This window comes from Parus major, chromosome 3 (genome assembly GCF_001522545.3).
Source record: "Parus major isolate Abel chromosome 3, Parus_major1.1, whole genome shotgun sequence".
NCBI lineage: Eukaryota > Metazoa > Chordata > Aves > Passeriformes > Paridae > Parus > Parus major.
The window spans coordinates 48,154,702-48,171,515 of NC_031770.1; the positions used below are offsets into that span (position 1 = coordinate 48,154,702).

The following is a 16,814-nucleotide window of genomic DNA, read 5'->3' on the forward strand; positions in this document are numbered from 1 at the left end:
CTGTTTCCTGTTGCTGGTGGAGTCCAACTTCATCAAGCGGAGAAGGGTGATCAGCGGTCACTTGTAGGACATTCTCACAGCATCAGGTCATCAACAGCAGGTGCAGGACACTCACATGAGGAGTCATACCTTTGAGGTCCCATGTGGGGGCTTCTATGTTGTCACACACATAGACCATTCACCTCAGTAAATGTGATGGAAGTTGTCCTCTGGCTGCCCTCACTCCTGCCATCAAGAGTGCCAGCTCAGAATGAGAAAATTTCATACTCACATTTTGCAACACAAACCTGGATGTCACTTCTTTAAAGGCCTACCTACCTATCCATAGGTATATGATACCAGCATACGAGCAGTAGGAGTGAAACAAGGTAGCTTCACAAATTCCTGGTGAAGCACATCACTTCTGCTGCTCACCATCTCACAGACTGAGCCAACAGGCATCCTGGCCTGTATCAGCAATAGTGTGACCAGCAGGAACAGGGAATTGATTCTCTCCCTGTACTTGAGAGGCCACACCTTGAGTTCTGTGTCCAGTTTTGGGCCCCAAGAAGGACATTGAGGTGCTGGAGCATTTCCGGAGAAGGGCAATGGAGCTGGGGAAGGGTCTAGAGCACAAGTCCTGTGAGGAGCATCTGAGGAGGAGCTGGGAGGGTTTAGCCTGGAGAAAAGGAGGCTCAGGAAATATCTTACTGCTCTCTACAACTCCCTGAAAGATTGTAGCCAGGTAGAGGTCAGCAACAGGATGAGAGGACATAGCCTCAAGCTATGCCAGGGGAAGTTCAGAGTGGACATTAAGAGCAAATTCTTCACAGAATGGGTGACTAAACACTGAAATGGACTGCTCACAAGAAGGTGGTGGAGTCACTGTCCCTGGAGGTGTTTAAAGGAAACACTGGATGGGGTACTTATGTGCCATGATCTAGTTGAAAAGGTGATCAGTCAGAGGCTGGACTTGATCTTGGAGGTCTTTGTCAACCTAAATGATTCTGTGTGCTTATGTCTTCCCTGTCATCTCTGTTCTGCAGCAATTGCCCTTTGTAACATAGAACCAAGTGATGCTTTTTAAGCTAATTTTAATCTAGGAAATTAAACATTGTGAATTAAAACAGCCAAACCATCATGGTGTAAGGGCCAACACTCCAAAGCTACTGCACACCACGGTTTTGAGCAGCTCTTCTGAACCCACCCTTTCAGAAAGAATGAAAGTGGCAAAAATTCAACACAGGCAAGTAAGGAATAAAAAAAGTGTAAGAACTAATACTAAAAAATATAAATCAAATTAAAAACTAATAATCAAATAAAAAATAAAAACTAATACTAAAACTGGTTGAAAGAATTGTTATAAAAGAGAACCCCACCTTCTTGCTGTAAAGGGCCTTCTATTTCTGTACTTACAGCTGCCTCCAATTGCCAGACTGTGCATTTCACTTAGGTTGAAAAAGACCTCTAGATCATCGAGTCCAACCTTGGACTGAAAACCTTCCCAGCTACACCATTACACTCACTGGCATGTCCAGTCTTTTCTTGAACACCTCCAGGGACAGTGATTCCACCACCTTCCCGGGCAGCCCGTTCCAGTGTTAAACTGCTCTTTCTACGAAGAAATTCCTGCTAATGTTCAACCTAAGCCCCCCCCCGGCACAGCCTGAGGCCGTGTTCTCTCATCCTGCCGCTGGTTTCCTGGGAGAAGAGCCAACCCCACCTGGCTACAGCCTCCTCTCAGGGATGTAGAGCGGTAAGGTCCCTCCCCTCCTCCAGGATACACACTCCCAGCTCCCTCAGGCGTTCCTCATAAGACTTGTGCTTCAGACACTTCAGCAACTTCACCAGCTTCCCTCCGCAGTTTTTACTGAAGTGGGTAATGCTATTAAGAATTAATTGGCCTGATTTTGCCTTTTCGCAGAGCTAACAGCCCAGAAACTCGCTCTTTCAATCGCTCTTGTCAGACGCCTGAAGTCCTCTCTCTTCTGCCAAGCGTTTCGCGCACGAAATCACGGAATGGGTCACGATGGAAGGGACCACAGGGGGCCATCTGGTCCAGCCTCCCTGCTCAGGGGGGACCATCCCAGAGCACGCGGCACGGGATCGCGACCTGACGGTTCTTGAGTATCTCCAGCGAGGGAGACTCCTCAGCCTCTCCGGACAGTCTGTTCCAGTGCACAGACTGCCACCTGCACAGTGAAACTCTTCCCGAGGTTCAGATAGAACTTCCCGTGCATTGCCTGGATCCCACCACGCTCCCACCCCTCAGCGCCACCCTGCCCGCGCGCCGCGTGGACGTGCCCACACACATGACGTCACACACCCACGCTCGCTCCGCCCTCAGCCGCGCCCCACTGAGGGCACCGCCGCTTTAACCCCACCTCCTTGTTCTCAAGGCACCCAAATGCGCCTGCGCCGCTCCCCGGCCTTCCCCTCTCTTTGTTCCGCTGACGTCAGGGAGGGGCGGGGCAAGCGCCACGGTTCCCGGAGCCCATTGGCTGCCGCTCGGGCCAGCGCGGGTGCGCGCGCGCCCCCGTTCCCACCTCCCCCTCCACCCCCCTGCCCGGGGGCTTCGTCCAGCACTGCCAGGGGCGGCGCGGTCTCGCGCCCCCGGACCCGCCCCCCCGCCGCGGGCGCGCGGGGGGGCCCCGCCCGAGCCGGGAGGAGCCGCGGCCGCCGGGGCAGCAGCGTCACCGCTCCGGTACGTCCGCGGCTCCGGGCCCGCTCCCCTCACCCTGCGCTCCCCTCCCCGCGACCCTGCCCTCCGCTACGGCCGTGAGCGGCCGCTCCTCCCGCCTCGCCGGTCCTGCGCGGCGCGGCGGCCGTGCCGCGGGCGGTGGCGGCGGGGCCGGGCTGTCCGAGGCCTATGCGAGTGGCCGCGGGCAGCGGTGAATGCCGCGGGCCGACTGCGCCGTGACCGGGGGGCGGCGGTGGGTCACCGCAGCCGCGCAGAGCCCGCCGGTGGCAGGTGTCGCGGTGGTACAGTGCCGGCTGCCGAGGGTATCGCATCCCGCTGCTGGGCTCGCCTTCCCGAGTTTCCAGTCACTTTCCTCGCTCGAGACAACGAGAGATGTCTCGTCCGTGCGGCGGAGCGCGGTACGGGAGGCCCCGGCCCTGGCCCTGCGGGCGGCGAGCGCTCGGAGCGGCGGTGGAGCCGCGGTGCCGCCCCTGCAGACAGCCCCGGCCGCTTCCCCTGCCCCGTGTGCGGCTGCTGCTTCCCCGGGTGGGCACGGGCGTCTCTGGCCGCTGGAGCTGCGGGCAGACCCCGCTCACAGGGAGCGTGTTCCTCCCGCTTGTCCCTTAGAGTGCCGTGCCCGAGCGGGCGTGCACGTGCAGGCCGGGATGCTGCAGGGACCCTTGTGCCTGTGGGTTGTGTGCAGTGTGTGATCACCATCGGGGTTCGCTTCCAGTGCTGTCAGCATCGCTCCGTGTGCCTGAGCGTTGTTTTGAAAAATTCGCTCTTCCTTCCCTCAAGTTTGTTCTGCAATTGTGGGACACCATTGCTCTCTACAGTTCCCTGAAAGGAGGCTGTAGCCAGGTGGGGTCGGCCTCTTCTCCCGAACATCTGTGACGGGATGAGAAGAAATGGCCTTAAGCTGCACTAGGGAATTTTTAGATTGAACCTTTGGAAGATTTTCTTCACAGGAAGGGCGATTAGACTTCGGGATGGGCTACCCAAGAGAGGTGGTAGCGTCACCATCCTGGAAGGCGTTTAAGCCAAGATTGGATGTGGCACTGAGTGCCATGGTCTAGTTGTCATGGTGGTGTTCAGTCACAGGTTGGACTCGATGATCTCAGAGGTCTTTTCCAACCTAATTGCTTCTGTGATTCTGTGTTTGAATTTCAAACACAGTAAGATTTATATATTCCATGATATTTCCTTCGGACTTCATGAATTATCAATTAGTGTTTGTTTTTTGTGTTTTTTTCCAAGACCCTTCTAAAATTATTCAGTAACAGGAATTCTGTTGTGTTTCAGCATAAGCCCCTTTAACATTAGGATATCGTGTACTGGATTTAGTAGCTTGGAATATTTTTATCTTATCTTCCTACATTCCTTTAAAAGTTGTATGCACAAGCTGAGTTGACACAAATATCTATACTGACAAAGTGTGATATGAGGTCACAGATCTATTGCTGTGTTCAGGCTTCTTGTAAAAAATCTTTCCTTGAAGAAATGTTCCTACTTGCTTGAGTATTTAATTATGAGCATATGGTTTTGACTGTGTAGTTATTAGTTTCCGTGATAGGTATAATATTCTATAATTTGCTTCTTCATGTATACCATTTAGCAGTTGTACTTTATTTTCTTGTATTTCATTTATCCACAGTATCTGTTCTGTGCCTGTTCGGTTAAGGAGTTGAATTTCCATCTTCACTTAGGTTTGCAGTTAGTCAGTATCAGTAGGATTTTGCATTTAGTTTGCTGACTGGTCTACTTGAAATGCACAGTAACTGCTCTTCTGCAAGCAGTTTGTATATCCAGGGCCCAGGATGCAGAGTTTCTTGGGAAAATTGTTCCATACTAGTCGCAAGGTCATTGTCCTTTGAAGGACAGAAGATGATAGCTTGGGCCCTAAACCATGTTTTATGTAGTGACAGCTTCAGACTAGCCCTGTGTCAACTTTGCTTTAAGTTTCAGCTCTGTGTAGGCTTTGAAAGGGAGGAGGAATTCTATGTGTATTTACCCCACACCCGCCCCCAAATCTCCTTTACTTCCCGCACTTTTGTTTGCGGAGGTTTGTTTTGGTTTTTTTTGCTGTGTCCCTCCACCCCCATCTTTGAAGGATTCCACTGCTTCTTGGTTTATATCTGTCCCACAAGATTCTCTCAGTAACAGCTTTGAAATGAAGCACTCTTGTTGATCTTCAACTGTATCTGTCTGGCAAAATTGTAACATCTGGTATGAGACAATGCTTCATGTCCAGCTTTGTGTGATGGCACAGGAATAGGAGAGGCCCTCCAAAGCTAATACTTCTGAACAGTTGGAGCGCATAGTGCATATATTTGTGTTCCAGGGTTTTGCACAATGAAATTCTAGTGTGAGCATTTGATTTTGTAATGTCTGTTGTTGACTAATTTGCATCACCTTGCAGATACTGAAAGTAGTGTTGAGAAACCGGCAAAATGAGTAGTCGTCGGAAACGTGCACCTCCGTCCAAAGTGGATGAGGAGAAGAAGAAAAAGCTCTGCTGGAATATGCATGAAGACCGGAGAAATGAGGTGATGGCGTTAGATGATGAAGTAACTAACGAGGACCATATTCCAGTTCCAAGCACTTCTGCATCCTTCGTTGTTATAAACGATGATAGCACTGATGAAGATCTTGTACAGAAAGAAGGCAGTGGCTCAAAATCTGTTAAGTTTTTGACAGTTAACGATGAAGAAGACTCTTATTCCATCTTGACTCCTGTGTCTGTACAGCTAAATATTATAGTCCTGCCATACCGTGCAGATAGGTCCTGGAAGGCTTTGTTGGGAGAATTTGCTCTTCGTCTGCTTTCTGAGCAAATTCGAACTGACGAATTCCGTGACAGGAGCTTTACTTTAATGAAAGGAGACTCTGATGATGAGCTGCAGGTCTGTGTTCATGAAAGGAGTGAAGAAGAGTACAGTAATGAAACAAAAGAATACCTGGGCGCTTATGAACAACGTATTCTGGTGGAAACAACTTTAAGTGGTGAAATATTGGAAGGCTTGAGATGGTTGCAAAAGAAAAAGATAATTGGACTTTATCAAAGACCTGGAGAGACTCAGGCTTTAAAGGTATACATCCATTATACTTTCTTTGCATTTTGAAAGTTTTGTTTGGTTTGGTTATTTTTGGTTTTTTATTTTAAAATAAAAACATCTGAAAAACAGTCTGGCAGCTACTGTGTATTTATAATGTGGTGAAAATGTATAGTTTCTATATGCTTTTGTAATATTTTCAGTGTGTTTTTCCCTAGAAATACATTTTTATTTTTTCACCATTAGCAATGTATTGCCTGCAGGAATCACAGAAGCTTTTAGATGTATTTCCTCTACATGGTGTTTTCAGTAGATTTATTATATCTGTCTGGACCTGCTAATTTTCAAACCACTATTATTATTTTTATGCTATTCTTTTATAATATTCTTGTCAATTTAGCAGTTAATTAAATTGTTAACTGTGTAACCTTTTCACAGGTTGGAATTTACCTCCTTGAAGCTGGGCTGAGTAAACCGGAATTTCTCAGTGATGGAGGTGGAAGACCCAAAAAAGCTAATCAGATGATTCAAAAGCTCATGGAAAAGTTCTACAGTTTTTTAATTCCAGGTAAAGCAATAAAGTTGGTTGTTGGTGAACAAAAGTAGTTTTGTCTTGTGTAGTAGTTGTAAATGTAAAGGAAAATACTAGTTATTCCTGCCACCTAGAGCAACTCTTATTTTCCAGGCAGTTTTATTAGGTGATTCACTCAATACTATTATCTGGCCTTTAGTCATATGCTAATTCATTTATGCTGAAATTAGAGGTGACAATTCTTCTCTACGGGTACTAAAGCATAGAGATGTTTCGAGTCCTTACCTTTTTTGGGAGTTAATACAGTTTTCACTAGTTCATGGGGGTTGTTAGAACAGATCTACAGTATCTTGTCCGAATTATACAGGAAGAGTGTAAAAGAATCAGGAATTAAACCTGGAAAACTTGTTCCCAGGTTAGGGCCTAACACACAGCTGCAGCAATAGATTCCTTTGAGTTTATATTGTAAAGCAGTTACAATGTAAAATACTATAAAATGCTTTATAACAGTTTTGAGAATATACCATTGCAGATTGAGAAACATGGGCCTTGCTCTCATTTTAGAATTAAAGGTAGGTTTGCCAGTGTCCTAGTTTAGGGCAAATTAGGAAGGAAAACTCCAAATGAGGAAATGCCTACTACTCTGTATTACACTTACTAGTAATACAGATTTATAGGATGAAGGATGAAGGCTTTGTGTCGTGATGTCTTAGGAAATTTGTGGAAAAACCAAACAAACAACTCAATCAACCTTTTTCTCGTTCCTGAGTGTAGAGTTGATTCAAAATTTTGGCTGAAGACTGTTTCAGTGACTGTAATACACAGAGTGTGTATACAGAGTATGCAGGTGACAGAAGCCTAGCACCCACCCTAAATATGACTGCATTTAATTAGAAAAGGCAGAGTTGTATAAAAAATCAGTCAACTTTTCTAAAGAGTAGCTAAAAGTGCAATTGTGAGGAAATACTTAAGATATACCAAGGGATGGGCCAGTACAGCTCAGTAAGTGGAGAAGATACTGCGCATAAGAAATCATCCTTCTACAGGCTGAAGTCTGACTGACACAAATATGCCAGTTTAGGTTTCAAAGCACAATAAATCAGATCCAAGAAGAGGTCTGAAGAATAAATAGTTTAAGGTCTAGAAATGAATAGTAATGGTTTTAAATCCGTTAGGAGAAATACATTATCATAAATGCATTAGAAGCAGAATAGTTGCCAGAGAATTCATAGACTTGAGATGTCTAAGGCATATGATAGAGTACTGAAATAAAAGTAATGCTCTAGCAGAAAGCAGAGTTTTCTTCTCTGCATATCTTCTCACTGTGGAAAAGTTGGGGAAAGAGATTGTGAGGAAGATGACTGGTGACTTATAAGATCCAAAGTAATTTTCTGTTGGAAACTGGGGCGTTTGTCTTCAGTACACTAAAGGATGTGTTTATATGGACTGCATTGTTTAGTGTAGCTTACAGGTGAAGAGGCACTTTCTGAAAGGGAAGGAAGACATGCCCCGTAAAGTCACAGGGGCGAGAATGTGGATCTGAGCACTTTGGTTGTCATGCCTTTACTTTCCAGAAGCCATGCAAGCAGCTCAGGTTTGTAAAGGGGCTATGTTGCCAGCTGGTAAAAGATTCTGAACATTTTTCAGCATGTACATTTTTTTGTGCTGTAAAATAATAATAGAGTCTTGATTTCACGCCAATGAATGCCATGTAAATGACGAAGTAAAATAGCTGACACAGAGAACAGAAATAAATGATTGTAAATCACCAGTCAAGTCCTACAAAGGCATGTGCAGCTTAATGTATTACTAATGCTTTGAGAAAAAGAATGATTGGTGAAATAGTATCAACAATGTTTAAATGTATTATTCAGCATAACAGAGATGAAGAACAACTAAAAGCTTGCAAGCAGACTAGGCAATGGAGTTTCAATAGAAATTCAGTAGATGAATAGAAACCAATGCAGAAGAAAAAAATTACGGCCTCTTTGCTAACTGTTGCAAGTGGGTTCAGTAGGTAGGTATCACTTAATTGTAGGTAGTTGATCACTTCAGTAAGTGCATCAACTTAATGTTCAGTGTTAATGAAGCCAAATCAAAAGTAAAGAATTATCCTGAAAGTGTTAGAGAACAAAACATGATTGCCACTGTATAAGTCCATAGTGTGCATTATGCTCTGCTCTGAATTCAGAAAAAGCATATCACAGAAACGAAAAACATTTGTGAGGGAAGACCCCAAGTGATTATGCACTGTGAAACTAGTTTCATTTCTTAACAGTTTTTGAGCATGAATTTACTGATGTAGCATAAAATCACATAGCCTTGATTCTGAGCTGATGAATGCATTCCTCTTAAACGTTTCTAACAACTTAGTCTCTGTTTAAATTCCACATGTTTTTAAACAGAATTAGTTTAGTTGTAAAATTACACCTAAGTATATATTTTAACACTTATCAATGTCCATCTAGAGTGAAATCTATACAATAACATTCCAAGATGAAGCTTCTTGTTCCCCCCACTGATGAGCAAATTCTCATGCTGTTGGGGTTGTGCACAAGGATTTGTACAAATAAGGGATATAACCTCTCTACTGCTGCATTTAATTTTAATATATTTTCCCTCACTGTACTCAGTTAATTCTGTTAATATCCTTCTAGATGGTTTTGAGACTTTCTGTCAGGAAGTTCATCTGTGTTATGGCAATCATAGCATAGATGCATTAAGCTACTGAAAAAAAGTGATAAAATATTTAATATGAAATCATTGAATCATTTAAGTTTTAACCCAGCACTGCCAAGTCAATCACTCAGATATGTCCCTAAGTGCCACATTTCCATGTCTTTTAAATATTTCCAGCGATGGTGACTCAACCACTTTCCTGGGCAGCTTGTTCTTATGCTTCTATGACAACCATTTATGGGAAGCAATTTTTCCCTGTTATCCAATCTAACCTTCCCCTGTTGCAACTTGAGGCCATTTCTTCTTGTTCAGTTAGTTGGGTGAAGAGACCGACCCCCACCTCACTAAGACCTTTCTGGAAGCTGTAGAGAGGACTAAGGTTCCTCTTCATCTACTTTTTCTTCAAACATCCCCAACACCTTTAGGTGCTCCTCGTTAAGAGTTGTGTTCCAGGTCCATTACCAGCTTCATTGCTCAGCTCTGGATATGCTCCAGCACTTCCATGTCTTTCTCAGAGTGAGGGACCAAAAATTGAATTGAGTAACCTCACAGCATCCTTGTAGTCCTCCAGAACTGCCAGCCCTTTCTTCAAAAGGTCATAAACTCTGTTTTCCCTGAGTCTCAGCCAAATCTGCCTGTTCAGCCAGATGTTCTCTGCCATCTTACCTTTTTATCATATACCATTTACCTTCAGTTTTTTTAAGAAGAATAAATTCTTTGTACAAAGATGTTTTTGGTATTTGTTTATTTACTACCAGATGTGAGGCAACAAGTTTTCCATTAATCTAGGCTGTTTCCATTAATGCAGATGATGTTATACTGCAGTCTGGAAAAGGAAAGAACCTATTGCAGGTGCAGTAGCAGAACTGTAGTTCAGTCATTGAAGGAATTAAATAGAGTACTTGAAAAGCGTCAGAGAAACTGAATTTTTATATAATACAATGCCATCTGTTTCTCAAATGTAAAAAAGATTAAGATGCAACTTCTGTAACTGAATTACATTTTGAAATGGTTGAAAACATAATTAAATATTCACTCTTAAATAAGTAACTGAGAGAGGGATAAACTTCCCTAGCATCCTTTTCAAAATCCCTGTGGTATGTAGAACCATTTAATCATAAAAAAGAAATCTCTGAATGAACAAAACAAGAAAGTTACGTGCAAAAAAACCCCAATTGTATTAAAAAAATTGCTTTAAATTATATTGTAGTCTTTGGTCTTCTGTAAAATTCTGGATAGACTTTGGTTATATAGAAGTCAATTTATTATGCTTAAACTGTGAGATTTGAAGACTGTTATTTTAGCAAGTATAATGATAGGTGTCATTATATATAAAATTCATGGATCAAAGTTACACTTTGCAAACACTCTAATTTTCTGTTCTTTCCCTAAAGTGAGGGGTATGTGTTAGAGGATTCCTTTGAATGGTTTCTTTAATATATAAAGTGAAGTGCTTCCTTGGTGCTCTGTATTTGGCTGGATCATTAATAACCCCACATGTGCACTCTGGTTGCCTTCTTTACATTACAAGTCATATATATAGTTTTCATGAATATGTAGAAACTTAATGTCTTTCAGTATTCTCATTTCCCTTGTGAAGCACTGGGATTGTTCCTTTGATTTTAAAGGATGAGGGGAAGGCACTGATGGCTGCCATATATAGGCATATAATTTCCTCCTTTTATTTTGGAAATCATTTGTCACCTTCATCACCCATTTGAATGGAAGAAAGTTTTTGCTTTTCATGAAAGAGAGTCCTAATACCAGCTTCTGAACCTTATTTTAAGATTAAGCTTTCTGGTTTTTGCCAGGTACATGTCTTCCTTGTTATCCCGAGGCATCAGAATTAAATTTGATTTAAGTGTGCCAGCCATTTTAGCTGTTTTATTAGAATGTTCAATATACTTTAAGGTCACTTTATGCTGAAAATTATAGCCTTGAACTGCTTCCAATTTTGGTGTGTTTTTTGGGGGTATTTTTTAATATAAAATTCTGCAGGGTGAATTTATCTCCAATGCTAGCTAGGGTTAGAACTGGTCTGTATTTTTTTGATACTGATGTTTTAATTTTAGGCCTAAAACACCATTAAAACTTGTCCTCCAAGTCTTTCATTCTCTCATATCTGTTTTCTAGAATGCCAGCCTTTGAATTTTTAATGAATTTTTGTTCTACGGTGTTTAAATTTTGTATATGCCCATATATCCAAATTATGTGAAAAATACCTAAGCATAAGGCCTTCTTTCCTAGAGGGTAGAAGAGAATGGAAGGCCTTCTGTCCCAAAAGGTGCTTACTTCTCTTGAGGTGGGTTTTTAATTTTGGAAGTATGCCTTGTCTGAATTTTTGCAGTGATGCAAGTGGTGAGAATTACATGTTGTCCTGCTGCTACCATTTCCTAACCAGATGACTAAATGAAGGTTTACTTTTCTCCTTTCTATAAGGTCATTTGTTAATATTTAAATCAGAAGCATGAGACACTTCTGATCCTGTGTCAATTGGAATTTTTTATTGGAAGGTCTTTATGAAATGAATTTCATAAAGTTCTAGTCATTCTGTACTTCAATTCTAAAGAAATAGCTTTGCTGATCATGTATGTATACATCTGTGATGATCATAGCATATTAGCTTTTAGGTGTCCTGGTTCCAGCTGGGATAGAGTTAGTTTTCTTGTTAGTAGCTGATCAGTGCCATGTGTTCTGGTTCACCGTGAGAGTAATATTTGTAATGCAGTGATTTATTGCTTCTTGCTGAGTGGTGCTTGCCCCAAGTCAAGGACTTTTCAATCCTTGCTCTGCAGGTGCACAAGAAGGGGGAGAGCATAGCCAGGACAGGCAAAGGGATATTTCATGCCAAAGAGCAGCATCCTCAGTTTATAAGCTGGTGGGAGTTGGCTGGAAGCCGTCAGTTGCCACTTGGGGATGGACTGGGAATTGATCAGTGAAAGATGAGCAATTGTATTGTACATCACTTGTTTCTTGGGTTCTTTTAATCTCTCTTTTTTCCTTTTCATTTCTCTTGCTATTATTACTGTTGTTATTGTTTCAATGTTTTTCTTTATTTCAGTTATTAAACTACTCATTGTTTGCTACTGCTGCTAGCTGACTCAGATGCAGTCATAGCATATGTTTAAATGACACTTTGCTTTGCTTGTTTTCATAAGTGTAAATTAAATATGTTGCTGCAGAATTTACTGAAATGTTGTCTCAAGTTGATTGATTATTTGGTGTATGCAGATGAGCTGGAGGAAGATGAGGAAGAATCTGACATGGAACTAGAGCGACAAAATATTGAAGAGCTTTATGACTTCGTCAGGCACACCCACCAGCAGGATATACAATTACTGAGAAAAGATGTGCAGCATCCTGCACTAATTCCCATTCTGAGGCCATACCAAAGTGAGGCTGTGAACTGGATGCTTCACCGAGAGAACCACGCAAGTACACCAAGTAGTGGCAAGTATATGGATCTGAAAAACTTGCATAATTGAGGAAAGTGTAATTTTATTGTCAGCAGTAATGTTTCCTTGCTGTTTGATTAGATTTTTTTGAATTATTTCATTAATATTTTCATAAAAGCTGTTGTTTGGGTAGTACACTAAATGATAAGCTAGGTCTTGCTAAACAGCAATTGGTGTGTTGGTCTTGAAGCTCTGTGGAGGTGGACTTCAGTTTTTTGTCTCTTATTGTCACAAAAAGGCTGAATAATTCTAAGGAGTGGGCTGTTAATAGAGAAACTTCATCATTGTGACTTGAACACTTTCTCCACAGAAAACGCGCTGCACTTCTTATGGCGGGAGGTGATCACTCTGGATGGAGTAAAAATCTACTATAATCCATTTACCGGCTGGTACGTTTTTATAGTTACTCTTTCTGAGGACACCTTGGGGTTGTGCTTTGTGAAAACCATATTGTGAAAACCTGTCCTGCAGGATATAAGATATTCCATAACGTGTTTTTCAATTAGAAACTAAAGAATTAGAACAGTGATATCTTTAATTTGAAATAAAGCACAAACTGGAGTATGTAATGCACAGATAAATATGTAGATCTCAAGTTGAAGAGGTAATTATTAAAGCTTTTCTTTAAAAAAAAGTCAATAATATAGTGGTTTAATATTAACACTTTTTTAACTTACTGTATTGGAGGTTTTGATCTTCTGATCCAGTGTTTTTAAAGCCCAAAGGAAGGCAGCAGTATAATGCTTTTTATTAATGCTAGGTGTTGCATTACTAAATCTGTTTCTTTTTTCTAATTAACTTGGTCAGAATAGAACATTTTGATTTCTAGTTTGCTTTTTATTTTTTCCTATGTAACTTTCAGATCTTTTTCACATGTAAATATAAAAATATTTCAAATATTTTGGGAATAATGCTATCATATGCTAAGGTTAGTAGGGCAAGGCCTATTAGGAGGTAAAAAAATCTAAGAATTCTGGCATACGTATTTGTCTTGGTCAGGTTTGCACACCCAAAAAGCTTGCTATTTTTTGTTAATCTCAGCTTAACTAATAAAATATAATGGCTCACCTTACAAACTTTGCCTTGCTGAAGCTATGCTGTGTGTCCCTGAATTCACATTTCTCTGTCACAGCATTCTGTAGTTACTGACTTTCACTGGGAATGTACTTGAATTTTAGTATTATCCGTGAGTATCCAACTGCTGGACCCCAGTGGCCTGGAGGTATTTTGGCAGATGAGATGGGTCTTGGAAAAACAGTAGAGGTGTTGGCTCTTATTCTGAATCATACCGGACCAGACATTAAACAAGATGATCTGACCTTACCTGAGGTAAGGAAACCAGGCTGAGAGTTATTATGAAGAAAATGCTTTTCAGAATGAATGCAAGTGCACTTCTCTTGAGTTTATTGCTTTCTGGTTTATAGAAGTCCATATTTAAAGTTCTGTTACTTGGTAGGACATGATACTTGGCAGCATAAATGGTGGAGTAGTTTGCAGGAGAAACTGTTGATCCTTTGCCATTGTTCAATGGTTTTATCAGGCAATTGTGCTGTTGATATAGTTTGGACAGGCTTTAGGAGTGTATAAACACATAATTTAGTTTAATATGTTTCCCTTGGAAATCATGGAAGCCAGTTGCATTGTACATTTACCATAGTCGTCTGCCTGCTTGTAATTTTTATTTGTTAAAGGGACTCAATTCTTAGAGGGAACAAGATGATTAAGTATGTAAGAGGGTCAACACCAAGTAGTGCAAAGCAAGGAGTATAAGCACTAAAGTGCCTGGACACTGACTGACAGCAATAGCTAGAGACCAGAGATTTTGGAGGGCTGGAGTTATTGAAACTCTTTCATGATGTAAGTAGTTGGGACAAACATATTAGGTAATATATTACTCTAATGATAGAGTAAAATTGTGTGTGACAATCCCTAAAAGGAGAAACATACTTTTTATACAGCTGATTAGAGCTCTTCCTCTATATTGCTTACTTCCTTTTGTGTTTCTAGCTGTATATTAAATATATATTTTCCTCCCCCATCGGGAACCTAGATCAGCTGTAGATTCTTGCAACTTAATGCTAAAGCAGTGGAAGACCCAAGAGGCTTTCAGAGCTGCTCTTTGTGTTTCAGTTAGGGTGCTGAACACTGTCTGCCAAGAAACTGAACTGAATGATGTGCCACTCTGTAATTAAAAATGAGCTATCTGAGCGAATTAGTGAGATCAGAACATACATTTGTAGCAGCTCACGCCAACTTTCAAATGTGAGGAGATTAATGAAGGTCAGAGTGACTGTGAAGAGACATGAACTAATAACTGTTTAATGTTGTCTGCATTAGGGTAAGCTTGTGAACTTCTTTGTTCCACCTCAACCTTTAGAGGGAAATAAAAAGAAAAAAACAAAGGAAATGGAGCCTAAATTAAAGGAAAAAATACAATATCCCAGTAAGTATTTCTGATGACTTGTAAAATACATTTTGCTTTTAGCATTGTCTTATAGCCATATAAGACATATTTAAGACACAGGGCCACTGACTATGAGGTCAAGGCTACTCTTGACTTCTTCAGAATGAAATGATTCTTTTGCTGAGCACTGTCATGTAGGATTATATGCTACAAACAAGTGATCCACAGTTAAAAGTAAAGTTACTAACTCAGAACTCTGTGCTACAGAGTTCCATGTAACTAGTGGTCTTTGTAAAGAGTTCATGCATATAAATGAAGTAAGTTGTCTTTTTTATGGGTCAGTAAGGAAATTGAGTGATTTATTTTCATTGCTATCCAACATTGTTTTAGAATCACTGCAAAACAGCAATCTGTAGAGCTGCATCAAGTAAAAGTTTGTCAAAACTGCTGCCTGTCTGCATTTTTTAGATGAACACTATGTTTATAGAGTTCCCTTAATACACATTCTGTGAGGTAACTTCATTTTATCTAAAGCTGTAAGTTGTTTTGTTTTGATTCTTCATACAGGCTTACGAGTAATGATATTAGCAGCTGTAAAGGAAATGAATGTGAAGAAAGGAGCATCCATTATTGCAATATTTAAGTACATCAGTTCCATATATAGGTACGACACACAGAGAAATAGACGGCTTCTCAAAAGAACTCTAGAAAAGCTAATTGCAGAGCAGGTGATAGAACAAGTTAAAGGACATGGTCTGGCTGGGTCTTTCAAGCTGGGAAAGAATTACAAGGAACAGAAGAAGCGAGAAAGAACCAAAGAGCAGGTAAAACATGCTGCTGTAGCTACTTCAATGAATGTTGCAAATGTTGCTCTTTTTTCTGCCAATTGCGTGCTACTCTCAGCTTGTGAGCACTAGTTCAGTGACACTGATTTTGTGGTAATAATGAAGAAAACTGCAGCAATTTCTTTGACACTCATAAATAAAGAAGCAGAAATCATAAGTAGATAAAATTTGGAATATCAACTACAATATCTGCAATATCAACTACATCGTAAGTCTTGTGGTAAGTCTTTTGAAATAGTGTTGCTGGGAGTTGTATTATTCTTACTGTGAAGTTGTTTTTTAAAAACTGATAAACATTAACCAAATCCTCAAACTGGAAATTGATATAAATCCTTAATATCTATGTACTGATGTGTTTATATGTTCATTAAAAAAAAAGGTGACAAGAAAGATGCTTGGGTTGGAAGAGACTTTAAAACTCATCTAATTCCAAACCCCACTGCCATGGGGACACCTTCCAGGAGACCAATTTGCTCAAAGCCCCATCCAACCTTAGTCTTGAACACTTCTGGGGTTGGGGCATGATTGTCTCTGGACAACCTGTTCCAGTGTCTCACTACCTCACAGTGAAGAATTTCTTCCTAGCATCTCATCTAAACCTACTTTCTTTCATTAAAAACTATTCCCCCTTGTCCTGTCACTATGTGCTCTTGTAAATAGTCCCTTTACAGCTTCTTGTAGCCTTCCCTCAGGTACTGGAAGGCCATAATTTAGTCTGAAGCCTTCTCTTCTCCAGATTGAATAATTCCAACTCTCTTAGCCTTTCCTCATGGGAGAGGTGCTCTAACCCTCTGATCATCTTTGTGACCCTCCTCTGGACAGGTCCACGTCCTCCTTATGTTGGAGGTTCCAGAGCTGGATTGCAGCACTCCAGGTGGGCTATCATGAGAGTGAATAGAGAGTCAGGATCCCCTCCCTGGCCCTGCTGCCCATGCTGCTTTGGATACTGCCCAGGACAAGATTGTCTTTCTGGGCTGCAAGTGCCCATTGCTGGATTGTGTCCAGCCTCACACCCATCACTCAGAGGACTCAGAGTCCTTCTCAGCAGGGCTGCTCTCAGTCTGTTCATCCCATGTGCAGTACCTTGCACTTGGTTGTTTGAACTGCATGATATTCCCTTGGGCCCACTTCTGAAGTTTGTCCAGGTCCCTCTGGATGGCATCCCATCCTTCACATGTGACAGCTCA

The 16,814-nt window shown here is 41.5% G+C and overlaps 1 protein-coding gene across 6 annotated transcripts in view; it reads left to right on the forward strand.

The window, feature by feature from the left end:
* The first annotated feature begins 2,599 nt into the window (after positions 1-2,599).
* SHPRH (SNF2 histone linker PHD RING helicase) overlaps positions 2,600-16,814 on the forward strand; it is a 61,589-nt gene continuing 47,374 nt past the window's right edge. For 3 of the 6 annotated variants that reach the window (XM_015621523.2, XM_033512692.1, XM_033512693.1), the window contains exons 1-8: positions 2,600-2,683; positions 5,079-5,748; positions 6,151-6,280; positions 12,155-12,373; positions 12,689-12,767; positions 13,557-13,707; positions 14,716-14,821; positions 15,350-15,606. In XM_015621523.2, the coding sequence (XP_015477009.1) occupies positions 5,110-5,748; positions 6,151-6,280; positions 12,155-12,373; positions 12,689-12,767; positions 13,557-13,707; positions 14,716-14,821; positions 15,350-15,606 (1,581 nt within the window). In that variant the 5' untranslated portion in view covers positions 2,600-2,683; positions 5,079-5,109. Of the gene's footprint in view, positions 2,684-2,947; positions 3,079-5,078; positions 5,749-6,150; positions 6,281-11,170; positions 11,226-12,154; positions 12,374-12,688; positions 12,768-13,556; positions 13,708-14,715; positions 14,822-15,349; positions 15,607-16,814 lie in introns of those variants that run through there. The other 3 variants (XM_015621524.3, XM_015621525.3, XM_033512694.1) reach the window with 3 other exon arrangements.